Genomic DNA, 14,898 nt, shown 5'->3' on the forward strand with positions numbered 1-14,898 from the left:
AGGGCGCCTGGGCGGAGAGGAGCGCCTGCAAGGAGAGGAGCGCCTACCAGGAGAGGAGAGCCTGGAAGGAGAGGAGAGCCTGCTGCTGGAGGGGCGCTTAACAGGAGAAGAACGCTTCAAAGAAGACGACTTGCTGGGAGAAGAGTGTCTCTTGGAGGACTTGATCGGAAGAGAGGTATCCTTCCGACGAGAGGAGCTCTTTGATAAAGAGCCAGCAAGAGCAGCGAGTTGAGCCTGGAGGCCTACCAGGATCTGTTTGGTGGACTCCTGAACACCAGAAGAAGAGGAGGGAGATCTACGAGTTCTCTTCTTAGAAACAGGAGAACCTTCAGGGAAGCGCTCAGGGCTAGAGTCTAATGCGTCTCCTCTAGGAGCCTTCCAAGTCCTCTTCAAAGGACGCGACTCCTCAGCCGAACTCCAACCACGTTTAGGAGACGAAGAAGCAGAAGATGAGAAACACTTCTTTAAGATCCCTTTTCTACGGCGATCTAAGGCAGCCTGGGACGTGTCAACAGGCGCTGCGAAAAGGGACGCCTGACCGTTGGGAGCGCTCTTCATCCCCCTTGCGGCTGTCGACATTCCTCCTCCACTGGGTCTGGGAGTTTGGAAGAGGTCTAGGCCTAGGAGCGATGCGGAGCCGGTCAGACGCCCCCTCCACTACACTGGGGACACTACACACATCACTATCACTTCTCACTTTCTTTTCCTCCAACGCACGCATCTGCAACTGCATCTTGCGGATCGTAGCCTTCATTGCAGCCATCTCCGACGACGAATCCACAGGTTCGACGAAGGGAGAAGGAGCTGAAACAACTGGAGTGACAGGAGAATCTGGAAGAGTGTTAGGTTCTAAATCTACCTCCTTGGAAAGAGACCTACTAGAGCTTCTAGAAGAAGCCTTCCTAACTCTGTCCTTCTCCAACTTTGCGTACATAAGAGTTCAAAGCCTTCCATTCCAGTTCAGTGAGACTTCTCATTCAACACACGTGTTCTCAAAAGAGCATTCATTCTCCCTACACCTCGAACACACAGTATGAGGATCTACGAAGCTTTCGGTAGTCTCACCTTACAATCAGACCTAACACACACACGAAACACCGGTGCAATACTCTGATCAGACATTCTTTAAGAAAATACCAAAGCCAAAATCAAAAAACAGTCCACAAAAGCGTATGCCAAGCCAAAGATCAATACGTCACCAAAGGTCAGTCCAAAATAATCCTCAGCAAGCGAAAAATGAAAATCAAAGCAGAAGGAACCAACAACAGATGTTGCCGGAACCAGCGACAGAGAAAATCTGACATGAAAACGGGAATGGTTCCTATTCCGCCACCCAGCGGCGGGTATGGTAGATCACCTGACCTACCTGTCGCGTGTGCCGCGAAATTTGAATTTCTGTCGGGAACGTCGGAGACTATAGCTAAGTATATATCTGACGGGTAAGTTGCATGTACAAAACTAGTAAGTTACAGAAAACTGGCCCTGCCCAGGGTACAGTACTAACACAAGACAACCAGATAACAAAGCTGTTACCCACACCAAAATATTAAAAAACTCCATTCCCAAGCCATTAAAAACTGGAGGGTATCCCAGTACATAGTACCCCCAGACTCCCCTAGAACTCAACACCAAAATTCAAGGCCACCAATAAAGGACCCAAAGTACTGCATTCATTAAAAACTGTTTCCACACCCCTTAAATAGTGAGATGCAAATACTGATTTACATCTCCAAAAATTTGTTTGGAGAATATGTGAAAGAGAAATATTATGTTTAAAAACTAAGGACATAGCCACTGCCCTTATTTCATGTGCTGTAACCTTCAGAGAAGGTAAAAGCTCTTCTCCCACATGAGAATGGGCTTCCTTAATGAGTTCTCTTAAGAAAAAGGGTATCGGATTTTTTGTAAGAGGACGTGAAGGATCCTTGAGTGAAGTCCACAAATTACTAGAGGGTCCTCTTAACTTCTCTATTCTCTTCAGGTACAACTTTAATGCCCTTAAAGGGCAAAGAAATCTTTCTTCCTCCTCAGGTCCTAGAATTTCATTCAAATTTTGTACCTTAAAAGAACGAGGCCAGGGCTTGGAAGGATTCTCATTCTTTGCGAGAAGTCCCAGCATATAAGAAATTGCGTCTCCTCCAGAGAAACCGATCCTTCTATTGATTGCCTGTAGCTCTCTAACCCTCTTAGCTATCACCAAAGCCACCAAAAAGAGGGTCTTAGTTAGATCTCTGAGCAAAGAGTAGCTGATAGGTTCGAAAGGAGGAAGAGACAATCGTTTTAAGACCACGTCTAGGTTCCAGGATACCAGTTCTGTTACCTTCTGCTTACCAGTCTCGAAAGATATTATCAAATCAGAAATGTCTTGATTTAAAGATAAGTCACGGCCTCTGTGCCTAAAGACTGAGTTAAGCATAGCCCTGCAGTCCTTTATAGTCAAAGTTGCAAAGCCTCTGGAGGATCTAAGGTAGAATAAAAAATCTGCGATTTCAGCCAGAGTGGTTTTAGTAGAAGAGACTTCATTCTTTCTGCACCAAATGCAGAAAATGGACCACCTATTCTGGTAAATATTGCCGAAAGATTGGTGTCTGCATCTCAAGATCGCTTCTGCAGCTGGTCCTAAAAAACTCTTTGCTCTGAGGAGTCTTTTGACAGTTTGAACCCTGTCAGAGCTAGAGTAGATAACCCTTGATGAAATCTTTTGACATAGGGTTGTTTGAGAAGATCGTGCCTTGAGGAAGCAGTCTTGGAAAATCTACTAGAAGACCCACGAGGTCCGGAAACCATTCCTTTAAAGACCAAAAGGGAGCAATCAGAATCACTGACGTGTTCTTGTGAGACAGAGATTTGTTCAATACTTCCCGTATCATTCCGAAGGGAGGAAAGGCATAAAGATCCTTGTCGGACCAGTCCTGCAGCATCGGGTCCGTCGCCCATGCCAATAGATCTGGTGCTGGCAAACAAAAACGAGGTAGACAATTGTTCTTGGATGTTGCAAAAAAGATCCAACTTTGGTCTTCCCACAGTCTCCAAAGGGCCGAGCAAACTACAGGATGAAGAGTCCACTCTGTGGGAATGACTTGGTTGCCTTGGCTTAGTTGGTCTGCCAGCACATTTAGTTTCCCCGGGACAAATCTTGTCAGAATTCTTGTCCCGAGTGCCCTTCCATCTAAGACAGGTCTCCATCCTCCTGTGGCTTTGGGGACCACAACCAGCCGATTGTAAAACCCCTCTGAAGTTGGATCTGTGAGTACTTCTATTGCCCTCTTCTCAAGGAGGGAGTGTACTTCCTCTGCGAGAGCTGCAAACCTCCTGGAGCCTACTGAGTAGGCAGTCAAGCTGATGTGCTTCCTGACTAAGGGAGGTTGACCTGTGAACGGGATTGTGTAGCCACACCTGAGAACTTCTATTAACCACTGTTCTGCCCCTTTCTCCTTCCAAAACTCCAAAAAGAGAAGGAGCCTGGCACCCACTGGGGCACAGAGGACACTGGGGTCTTTTCTTGGCTGACGTCTTAGAAGAAGAAGACTTGATCGAGTGAGGGGTGAAACGCACATTCACACACCCTCTTGGCTGAGCCATTCACTTGATCCCATGAAAGGGAAAGGGCTGTAAAAGAGAGGATGACTTGGAGCTAAAAGACGGAAGCTCCTTAGGACGCCTTGAAGAATGCACCAACAGATCTTGCGTCGACTTCTTTTGCAAAGCTGTAGCAGTATTATTCACCACAGACTGTGGGAACAAACACTCACGTACCAAAGGGGGGAAGAGAAGGGCAGATTTCTGAGCCATAGTGACTCCCTTCGAGGTGAAAGAACAGCAGAGCTCTCTTTTCTTCAAAAATACCTAAGGTGTAGAGAGAGGCCAGTTCACGGGAACTACCTCTAATCCCTTTAGCGGCACACAAGAGAACTCCAAGAAGGTCCAAAGACAAGTCCGAAGGTACCGTTGGGTGTTCTTGAATCTTATGCGCTAGAGCACCCACTGTCCAGTCCAAAAAACTGACCACTTCGAACACCCTGAACATATCTTTAAGTAAGTGGTCTAGTTTGACTACAGAAAATGCTGATCAATGGGAAGAGTTAATGAGACAGGAGAAGTCTCCCTCGGAGGAGGTAGGAACCCCCAGGGACAGAGCTCCTCTGGTAGCATAACATTGATACCTTCTATTCAACAATCTAGTAGGAGGATAATTGAAGCAAGCTTTCCCTTTCTCCCTCTTGCCTGAAAGCCAGATTTCAACCTTGCTTAGTGCCTTCTTTGCAGAAGTGGAGAGAACCATCTTCGGTAACTTAGCTGACTCACTGGAGAGACCACTCATCTGAAAAGCTGATTCAAGAGAAGGAGGAGCAGCGGGAAAGAAGGCCAGAAAACTGTGCAGAAGATACTGCAACAGTGCACCATAAGCAGAAGGAGTGGAATCCTCTTCTGGTTCCACATCTAATTCCTCTTCCGCCAATGAGACTGGTGACAATGACAGCTCCTAGGAAGGTTTTACAGACAAAGGAGGAAGTCTTTTATCAGTCCACTGACTGATATGTCCAGCTGCTAAGGAGTAGTCTATGAGGCTTCTAGCACACAGAACCTCATGTCAACGAGGTTCTGTGTGCTAGTAGGGTAAGAAGCTTGCCAAATCTGCCTTTCAAGGTGGCGCTCTCACAGCCCCTGAAACGAAAGACCCCAGAGGAGATTGCAGATCGGTTCCTGCCTGAGGGTGGCAAGAGCCAACGAGAGAAACTTGTCTTCCAGAAGACAGTCAGACCCTCTGCAGGACTCCTGAAGGAAATCTCTTCCCTGCTTCTTCTGGTGTTCGAACCAACAGGATCGAGACACCAGGCTGGGAACCCCGACCGACCACTGGTAAGCACTTGGGGAGCACTTGTAGTGCTGGCAGGAAGAGCTGAGACACCTGGGTGCCTCAGCTCTTTCTCTTGCACTGCTCCCAAACTGGGCTGGGGAGAGTACTTTTCAGACCAGATCGGCATACTCGATATTCCACTGAATCTCGAGCGCTCGAAGAGGCTCACAAATGAGCGCCCAAAGCGGAACCTCTAGGACTGGGAACAGGATCACAAACTGAGGTGTGTGCGCCCGCGCCTCCTGAAACATAAAACCCAGTGGTGTGCGAATCAGCCCTAACCTGATGGTTGTGAAGAGCCAACAAGAGACCCACTGCCTCCTCGGAAGGAGGCAGTCCCTACATGTCCAAAGGCATCAAGGGGAAAGAAGCAGCTTTTCTCTCCTTTGGCCAAAGGAGGTCTATCCAGTTCCTGGGACTCCCTTGGACCTCGGCAGAGGAAGGGAAGAGGCAGCAGAAGACAAAATCGAAGATAAGTTGAAGAAGATGGCGGCTACTTCCACAGGGCGACTTCCTTCACCTTCACTCCAACATCTTCTACAGGATGGCGGACACGAAACATCATAACCTCCAGGGCAGCTAGGCAAGATCACAACGGAAGTGGCCCAGGACACGACCACCAGGAGAAGTAGCAGGCATGATCAGGACAGCCAATACAGGAGCTATGGAAGTGGTTCGGAAGGCAGGAGCTACAGCAACGGCCAGGAACATCACATGAAAGTCACTACCTTGTTTAATAGTTAAATGGCCGTTCCAGCTCGCGCCGCAAGCAAAATCCTTATCCAAAGACCGAAGGTTTGCATTTGTATAGGAACAAATACAAATTGCTTTAAAATTTGACCCTACACAAACACAAACCTTCGGTCTTTACATAGGAGACTTACCCATTGGAGGGTTTAGTCCGGGTAAATCTCTGAACCGACTGGAAGTTCTACCCTCCCAGGAATTTCTTCCTGGTCTTGAAGAGCTGAGGAAGGAATCCTGTGCCTCTGGCCTATTGAACAAATGGGATGTTCAACTCCCAAACTTCTGGGCTTGAATTAATGAGTTTGTTATTAAAAAAAAAAAGGCTTGGATAAACCCATAGTATCAGAGACAATAAAAGGCTAATAAAACAAAATTTATTTTTATTATCAACCCCTCTCTCCCCTTGCTAGAGAGAGGGGAAGGACTTGCATCTAACAATCTACTCTAGATTATAAACAGGGAACTCTGTTATCTAGACTCACCTACATGACACGCCTGTCCAGCATGCGACAGCTTGCAACCTGCCTCTCTGCCCTACGAGAGAGAAAGGTAAGAGAAAAGGGAGGCCAGTCAATCATACACATTCTCTCTCATTAACCGTACACCTTAGGCAAGATACTACCTGTTCCTCTAGGGGAGCCGGGTGAGCTACACAACTTAAGCAGTCACAACAGGACCCAAGGAAAAGTGTCCAAGGACTTAAGTCACAACAGGACCCAAGGAAAAGTGTCCAAGGACCTGTGGGCAATGTCCCGAAGGTAGAAGGACATGAATGTGGTTTGTCAGGGCCACACTCCTGCCCTTAAAACTGTAGAACTGACAGGTTCCTCTGGAATACAAGGGACAGACCAATGCCATTAACCTAACCTCGTGAGCTCTTACTCGGACTGCATTCCTGTCTACCTCATTAGATGTAGAGTGTACTCACTTTATCATCTCACGGAGCCAGAAATAAATTGTGTTCTTGGCCTACTTCTTGGTCAAGCCAGTACTAATGAATAGTTGTCGACATTCAGGCCTGAGATGTCGAGTCCTCTTAAGATAGTACCACAGCACCCTAACTGGACACAGTAGCATCTCGTCTCAGTCACCACTAACAAAGTCCTCTAGGGAGGGGATTGAAAAGGACTCGAATCTGTAATCATGGACCGACGAATTCTGAGCCTTCGCTACAAATTCTGACTTGAGCGTAACAGATCCCAATCCCCTCTAGTGTTTAACATCAGAGGAAAGGCCATGAAGCTCACCTACTCTCTTAGCCAATGCCAGGGAAGCAAGAAGACAATCTTGAAGGTCAGATCCCTGTCTGATGGCTCTTGTAAAGGCTCATAAGGTGCATGAGTCAGGCTCCTTAAGACAAGTCACATCCCACTCAAGGGGGCCTGAGTTCCCTGGAGGCCAAGACTGTTCGAATCTTCTCAACAGGATAGAGATCACCCACGAGGATGAGAGATCTACACCCTTCAAGCAAAGGACTTGACCAAGGGCAGCTCTGTAGCCCTTGATAGCTAAGATGGAGAGAAGCTTCTCCCAACAAAGAAAGGCGAGAAAGTCCGCTACCTGCTGAAGAGCACCTCCGACCGGAGAGATACCCCGTCTATGAGGGTCATCCTGAGATTCGGGGTGATCATGACTCAGTTGATCACCTGGCAAATCAGACAACATGGAGGAAAGGCATAGGCCTCTAGATTGTCCCATGGGTGCTGGAAGGTGTCTTTTTTGCTGTCCATGGGTCCGACACGATTGAGCATAACACCGGCAGTTTTCTGTTGTGCCAGGTTGCAAAGAGATCTATCATTGGGAGGACCCAAGGATCGAATAACCTTTCTGCTGTCTGGGTGTAGGGACCACTCTGTCTCTATCACCTGACCCTGGTGACTGAGCTTATCTGTCACTACATTCCAGGTCCCCAGAATGTACCTGGCTGACAGTTTTACTGAGTGTGCTACCGCCCACTCATGCACCTGCACCGCCAAAATGGGTAGCTGAAGGGAAACCCCATTTACTTGTTGACACATGCCAATTCCATTCATTCAAAGTATTAATAAACCTAACCATATGTATAAAAAAAAAATGCTAGAAGCAACAGGTCGATAAGGTGGAGCCGGCATACCTTATAAGGCATATTAAGGAACCTGCCAGGTTTGCCACAACAATGGGGGGGGATGGGGGGGGGACAAAGTCAGGAGGGATTTAAAAACCATAAAAAGCTTAGAAGGAAAAGATTCAGTAAAGAAGAAGGCACCTTCCTGATAAACCATCAAGCAACTTTTGCTTTCTCATCCCTTTCCTATTTTGAGTCTTGCTAGTCTTGGATGCTGTAGGGGTAGTCAATGTCAGCATCAATTAAGAAGGAGAGTGAGGGAAGTGCTGAGGGCGAAGTCCGACTAAATGGGGCATTGTCCTTAACACCAGCATTATCCTCTAAATAGAGCAAGTGGTAGGACTCTTACAACTCTTTAGCACTATTCCCCTGTGAGGGACAAGTACTCTCCTTAGGCTGCAGGGTAAGAATGGAGAAGGGAGAATAAAGACGAAAGAAAGATACTAAAAATTTGGTAGAATCACCAGGAGCATATTGCCTCCCAAATCCCAATGAGCCCAGTGAATACTTCTTGCCCAAGGCAGTTCAGCATGAAGATGATGATGATGATCCAGTGGTGTCAATGGCAGATTATTATGCCCATACAATGGCATATGCTTCTTGGCCTTCCTCTTGTTTCTTGCGAAATCTCTCCCACTGTGAAGGAGCCCTGCTAGCACACTCCTCACAAGAACTTGGGCTGCAGGACCTAACCCTGCAGAATGAACAAAAATGGTAGGGTTCACCAACACAGGAAGCATAATGTGGCCAGAAACTGGCTCACAGCCTTCACAACTCTGCTGATCCCTTCTTGTTTAGCCTATGTCCACAGCACAAAAAGATAACACTATATATACAAAAGTAGAAAGAAAAGTCTCAGCAACCCTGGAATAGTGGGCAGCACACTTATCTTGTCCAACAAAGCAGAGGAAAAAGTGCTGGATTATATCAAGTGTGGGATTCCCAAAACTCACCAACCTAATACCAAGAAAGCACATTGTTATCAAGCTTCAACAACCATTTTCAGCTTTTGCTGAGGAATATTCACACATAATGGGTAATGGTTTGTATTTCCATGGAAAAAAATAAGTTTTGGGAATAGTCCATGTAGGCAGGCTAAAGATGCTTTGGTTATGTTATGATATGTGAGTTTAAAGCAAATACTAGCATACTACCTAAGCTTTGGAGGATGAATAACCAGGCAACCTGGACACGGCCTATGTGACACTTGTTCTAGCCTGCCAAACCCTATGACAGTCTCATCAATATGAATACAAGATGATGGACAGGTTTTGTTTTCCGAAGAAAACAGGATTTCCTAAAGTGGTTCAAACAAATGCTCAGACTATTTCAAATGGGATACATCCCAACCTAACATTCACCTACCCAAAACATGATGCCCTGCACAAACCAAACCAATGCTAGCCTGTCACAAAAAAAAAATAAATAAATCCCAGACTGAGTAGCCTAGGCATAAGTGTCTAGATAGGTTAATGTTACTTTTGGAAGTCTGAAAGAAACCCTGAACAACATTTACTCTACACCATTTGACGATTGGAGAATTGCTTTGGCAGACACAGCAGCTGCACTTCACTCAACATAGGAGAGAGGGATGGAGGCTGGTGGACAGCAACACCGGTGGCCTTTTTTAAGCTTATGTTGGGGCTCCCATACTGATGACAGTCCCAGTTAGGCTAGGCTACTGGGTGATCACCCTATTAGCGGTCGCCGTAATTTGGTTTGGAATATGCCTCGCAAGCCTACTAAGCTATAGCCTACATGTCTAAGAAGAGCCTATAGGGTCGGCTAAAAGGTTGCATCATCAAGGTTTGTTAGTCTACAATGTCAATGACAGAGTGAGGTAATCAAATTTAAGACAACAATGAAACTGTTATACTAACACTATTATAGACAGCATGCAGGTGTTCTAAATTTTTCTCATGGTATCAAGAAGTAGATAATCGGCATAGCAACGCATTGCTTGCCATAATGTTTTTTCCCCGAATATAAGACTTTAAAGTGAATCACCACAAAACACTACTGAGACTGGTGGGTGTTCTTCCATAAGCAGTTGGTATTGAGTCGAACTAAATTTCCAAATAATCTAAGATCATTATCGATACACCCGAAATTTTATTTTTCCATTGGTCAGAAACATTCCATTTATTTCATTCATCAATGAAGTTTATGCATTTTCTCAAGCACGGAGTTATTGTACAATATGTCTAGTTTTGATATAAATAGGGTATCAAAACAAGGACAGAGACCATAATTTGTCAATATGTACTTATAAGAATAATATTAAATTGAAAAACCATCAGAATAGTAAAAAAACATATCCGTCTGAAATATTTGTTCACGTGCTTTGGGTAAAATTTACAATAACACATCTTTTGACAGGCTGCAATTTGAGATACACTACATATCAGCAATCAGCTGTTCTATTTTGATGAGGCAAAAGTAATCAATAACTGATACTGCATATTCTTAGATTTTTGTAAGTTTTTAATATGTTTTTTAAAAAAAATTCGATTATTTTAAAATTATAATTTTGTTTTAATCATAATTTTTATTCTAATTATATGTTATTTATAAAATATAATGCTTTATTTCTTTGGAGTACTTTAGCCATGCGAAGTTTACTAATCGCCATATTGCAGAAGACTCGATTGTCATGAATTAAGGTTGACTATCGATTTACTTCCCCTTAGGTTTCACATATTGGTAAGTAAATTAATATGTTACCGTTTGAAAACTTTATGTATTTCGTTAAGCTTATATTGAAAGTCGTTTGACATTTAATGAAGGAAAGACACGCCCATCATAGGAATGGCAAAGTTGGAAGTGTCAAAATAAGACGATCAAAACAAAACGTCAAAAGGATGTGAAGGAAAGTACTGCGAAATAACTTTTACTGAGTGTGTCCAGTTAGTCATGCTTTCCTAATGTGGTGCCTTGGCTTCTTAAGCAGACGTCATGTCAATATTTAGTGATTTCAGTGAATTTCTTCCACTGTGGGTGTATGTTTTGTAGCCTAGTCGAGGCCTAGCCTACACTTTACGCTAACACCCAGTAACGTAATTGTTCACAGCCCAGGCATACCTATGTTAGACATTAGTGTCACCTAGAACAGCCTGTTTTTGTCATCCTAATCACCCTTAGTCAGAAGACTGCCATATATATTAGTTTATGCGGAATTTAAAGTTGTTTATTGGTTCTAATGAATTTACAGTTGTTAGGCGTATTGAAGCGAGTTCTGTTGATGCAATAGGCTAGGCTGCCCGAGTGACACAAGATGCCTTAGAGGGACTTGGTGTAGAACTGGTACAGCAGGCAGCAGTATAGTTATTTGGGTATATTTGGCTTCCACTTTGAAGTGTTTTAATTAATACTGGGATAACATATTTGGCTTTTGATAGGTTAGGTCTTTGCTTGTGCATTAGAATTGTACGGTCAGAAGAGCTACATTAACTTGAGTACTGCAGTAGCCTATGCTAATGCAAAAAGTGCAATAAATCATTCAGCAGTATTAACTTAGTAACCTTGTAGGTGTTTACATGAAAATAGCACAAACCATTATTTGTGATTGCGAATAAGATCATGGCAACTTACCATGGCTTTCATATTTTGATATATATAACTAGAATATTGTTCCAATCCAGGTATAGTTATGTTTCACTTGGGTTCTTTTGTAATACCCTAATTCAAGGTCTACAGAACATTCACAGCTTCATTGACATGTTTTCCTTACAAGTAGCCATGTTATTACCAATTTAGTGAATAGTATTTTGAATGCAGTAGCATTATATTTTTGTAATTTTACTGAAATATATAGACAAGTGTCCAAAGCTTTGGTAGTTCAGAGTATAGTTTTTTTCAGATTAACTTAGATATTTGAAAAAAAAATGATAAGTTTGTAACATATCTGTTAGTAGATCAGTTGAGCCATCCAAGTATAAAATCATTAAAGAAAGGTGTTTTATGTATAACATTTAGGTTCCTTATTTACTATCATTGCTGAAAGGCATTGCATGACCCTCATGAATTTCTTTGCATGCAAATTTTTAATTTTGTTATAACATTCACAGGATTCCATGGCATATTCCTTATTACTTTAAAATTTGTACTGAGATTAGTCATTTTATGTTTCCTGTTTTACCTATGCTCATACAACCTCGTTTGCACAAATATGATGCATAGCCATTTCAGTTTCAAAATTAGATTTTAGAATGATGCAGAGAAATGAAGCATTAACATGCTTTATTTTTCCTTTGCAGCAGGGATTCATTGCAGATATCATTTTGTGTGAACTGATTTATATATGAACTATATTGCCTTCCATATTGTAAACTATAAAAGTTTTAGTTTGAATTTCCATAGCTTTTTTTGCTCTAGCACTTTCCAGCACGTGCATTTTAGTCATAGCATTGTCCTTATTGCTCTCTTTTCTCAGTAATTAGACTTGAAGTCTGTGAAGTCCTTTCAACTTACAGAAACACAATTGATCACCCTTGAGATAGGTAGAGTATTCTTCAGCATGAGCAGTAGTTAGTTTTTTAAACTTTTTGAAAAAGTAACATCTGGAAATAAGGGGGATTGAGTGGGATAATACCCTTCACTCACCTGGTGTTACCAAGCACTTTTTCTTTGCTTCCCATCTAGAGTTGATGCCTCTAATGCATTCTCACTGAGCTGAGTTGCTGTTACAACCATTTGTATATCTGTAGAAGAATGATTTCCTTTTGGTTTTTGTTTTACCCTCTGTATTAATAGAGAAAAAATAACTGCAATGTTATTGCGAGAGACTTAGGCATATGTCTGGGCAGTTTACGTGTCCTGTAGAGGTGGTACGAAATGTTGTACACGCCCCAGCATCAACTATGACTTCCGTTATGGTGACACTTCTTGCCTCAGCCAGCCCTTCAGCACCAGAGGTGGGTAAGGCACAAGCAAGGGTCAAGGCAAAGAAGTGCTAGGATTGTGTCTCTACCTTCTCCTCATCAAGGTTTTCTAATCTTCACTTTCCTCCTGTATAAAGAAGTCCAAGAGGAACTCTCCAAAGAAGGCCCAGTTTATAGGTGACGTTGTTTGGCCATCTTTGTTGGACCTGTTGATCATAGGCAGGGCTGGCATGGGTCTCACTACGTATTCTTGTTACCCATCCTGGGCTGCTTGCTCATGGAGAAAAGAACACGTATCTGGTTGGGCTAGCACTACCCTCCTTGTTTTTGTGTGTTCATGTGGCCTGGACCTCACGCACACAGGGAGTGGGTTGGCTTGTGACAGGTCTCTGCTTAGTACTCACTGGAACTGGGGCTTGCCTGTGATTATGCTGCTTGTCACCCAGCCCATGTTTTCCCACTGGCCTGGGGTTGCATTCACATGACAGCATACACACCCATTTACCTGTAGCCTTCACGAAATTGAACCATATTAAATGTAGAGTTGGTTGAAACCCTGTTCTGGTAGTCTTCCACAGCCCAGGGTTTTTCAGCTGGTAATGGTGGTACTAATTGGGTACAACAGTTCAGGTAACTGGCACTGGAGCAGACCTTTGCATCTTCCTCTCTCTTGAGAGGACCCAACTCTGAGGGTTTGGTGGGACCAGTCCCTTGCCTTCAGAGCCTCAGCAAACTCAGTTGGAATAACATTTGTTCTGACACAATATACAAACCATCGGTCCTTTACATTAGGAATTACTTGAGGCAAAGCTGGACCCGGCCGTTAAACTCTTGAACAAGGTAGTTAGGCAGCAACTACCGTCAGGTAAGCGGGAATACCCACCTCCTGGATGTAAACATTCCAGTTTGCTTTCGGCTGTCATGCGTTGCAGACATGTTTTCGGATCTCTTTGCCTGACTGTCATTAAGCTCTTTATTATCGCGGTGGGATCTTAATGTATTTTTGTGTATATATTGCATGTATTTGATATTTATTAATACAAACCCACGACTTGTGATAGCCTTGCATAAGCCTTCATTCCCCTGCCTCTGGGTCTTGGGTTTGACGGTCAAGGACATATTTAGAGGGGCGTAACCAAGTGGTATATAATGCTTCTCTTCCAATAGCCCTTTATTTAGATACTGAAGGCGTTCCCCTGTACGTTCGGAGATATTAGATAGGGACATAATATCTTCGCTCCCCTACATTGACTGGGACGTAAGAGTTCGCTCCCCTTCTTGGACTCTGCCCTCCGTGTGTGAGGGCATGACTACTTCCATTCTACTTGTGCTGAGTGTTGTTTTCACTGCCTGCACCATAGAGAGCTGCAGGGGAGGTTGCAGGTGTCATCGGTAAGTTTCACTTCCACGACGCCCTTGGTGGCCTCCCTCCCTTCTCTCCCCCTGTAGGTTCTTCCTTATCTCTCCTTCGGTAGAGATCTCTCTCCTTCGTCCTCTTCGCTCACTTGTCCAGCGAGAACCGCGAGGGGGGGCGGGGGGATGGTCGGGTGACTTCTTCTAAGGGGCCTCCTCTGGCTGCATAGGGGAGCGAGGGGAGTCTCACTCTACTTTGCTTTTTCTTTCAGGTTGACAGGGAGCATTGCAGGCACAGCTGTAGTTGGCTGGATATCTCAATTGGGATATCTTTACATGAAGGAGTCCCAACATTCATTCAGTGATGCTTCCGGATCGACCACAGTACCTGGTTGGAATGGCATAGTTCCATGTCAGGATCATTCCAACTCTGTTCCCACCTATGTGGATCGATCGCTGTCATTGCTGGCCTTCATGCTGTTTCCAGTGTTATGCTCCTGTTGGCTTGACGACAGTCTCTGGGCATCTCTTCCTGGTCCCTTGCTGCAGCCATCCTGATCGTTCCTATTGCTGCTGGTGACTTTCATGTGATGTTCCTGGCCGTTGCTGTAGCTCCTGCCTTCTGAACCGCTTCCATAGCTCCTGTATCGGCTGTCCTGATCATACCTGCTGCTTCTCCTGGTGGTTGTGTCTCCTGGGCCACTTCCATTGTGATCTTGCCTGGCTGTCCTGGAGGTTACGATGTTTCGTGTCCGCCATCTTGTAGAAGATGTTGGAGTGAAGGTGAAGGAAGTCGCCCTGTGTAAGTAGCCACCGTCTTCTTCAACTTATCTTCAATTTTGTCTTTTGCTGCCTCTTCCCTTCCTCTCCCGAGGTCCAAGGGAGTCCCAGAAATTGGATAGACCTCCTTGGCCAAAGGAGAGAAAGGCTGCTTCTTTCCCCTTGATGCCTTTGGA

The 14,898-nt window shown here is 44.4% G+C and overlaps 2 protein-coding genes across 5 annotated transcripts in view; one reads left to right on the plus strand and one right to left on the minus strand.

The window, feature by feature from the left end:
* Positions 1-10,108, minus strand: part of LOC136835229 (uncharacterized) — a 95,605-nt gene extending 85,497 nt beyond the window's left edge. Inside the window, exon 1 of one of the 3 annotated variants that reach the window (XM_067098485.1) lies at positions 9,590-10,108. Coding sequence is in view for 1 of the 3 variants with exons in the window: in XM_067098484.1 (XP_066954585.1) it covers positions 9,590-9,606 (17 nt within the window). In the remaining 2 variants the exon portion in view is untranslated. The remainder of the gene's footprint in view (positions 1-9,589) is intronic. The other 2 variants (XM_067098484.1, XM_067098486.1) reach the window with 2 other exon arrangements.
* Positions 10,109-10,311: 203 nt separating this feature from the next.
* Positions 10,312-14,898, plus strand: part of Rab14 (RAS oncogene family member Rab14) — a 73,874-nt gene continuing 69,287 nt past the window's right edge. The window contains exon 1 of one of the 2 annotated variants that reach the window (XM_067098504.1): positions 10,312-10,412. The gene's annotated coding sequence lies outside the window, so the exon portion shown is untranslated. The remainder of the gene's footprint in view (positions 10,413-14,898) is intronic. The other variant, XM_067098503.1, reaches the window with a different exon arrangement.

This window comes from Macrobrachium rosenbergii, chromosome 55 (genome assembly GCF_040412425.1).
Source record: "Macrobrachium rosenbergii isolate ZJJX-2024 chromosome 55, ASM4041242v1, whole genome shotgun sequence".
In the NCBI taxonomy this organism is placed as follows: Eukaryota; Metazoa; Arthropoda; class Malacostraca; order Decapoda; family Palaemonidae; genus Macrobrachium; species Macrobrachium rosenbergii.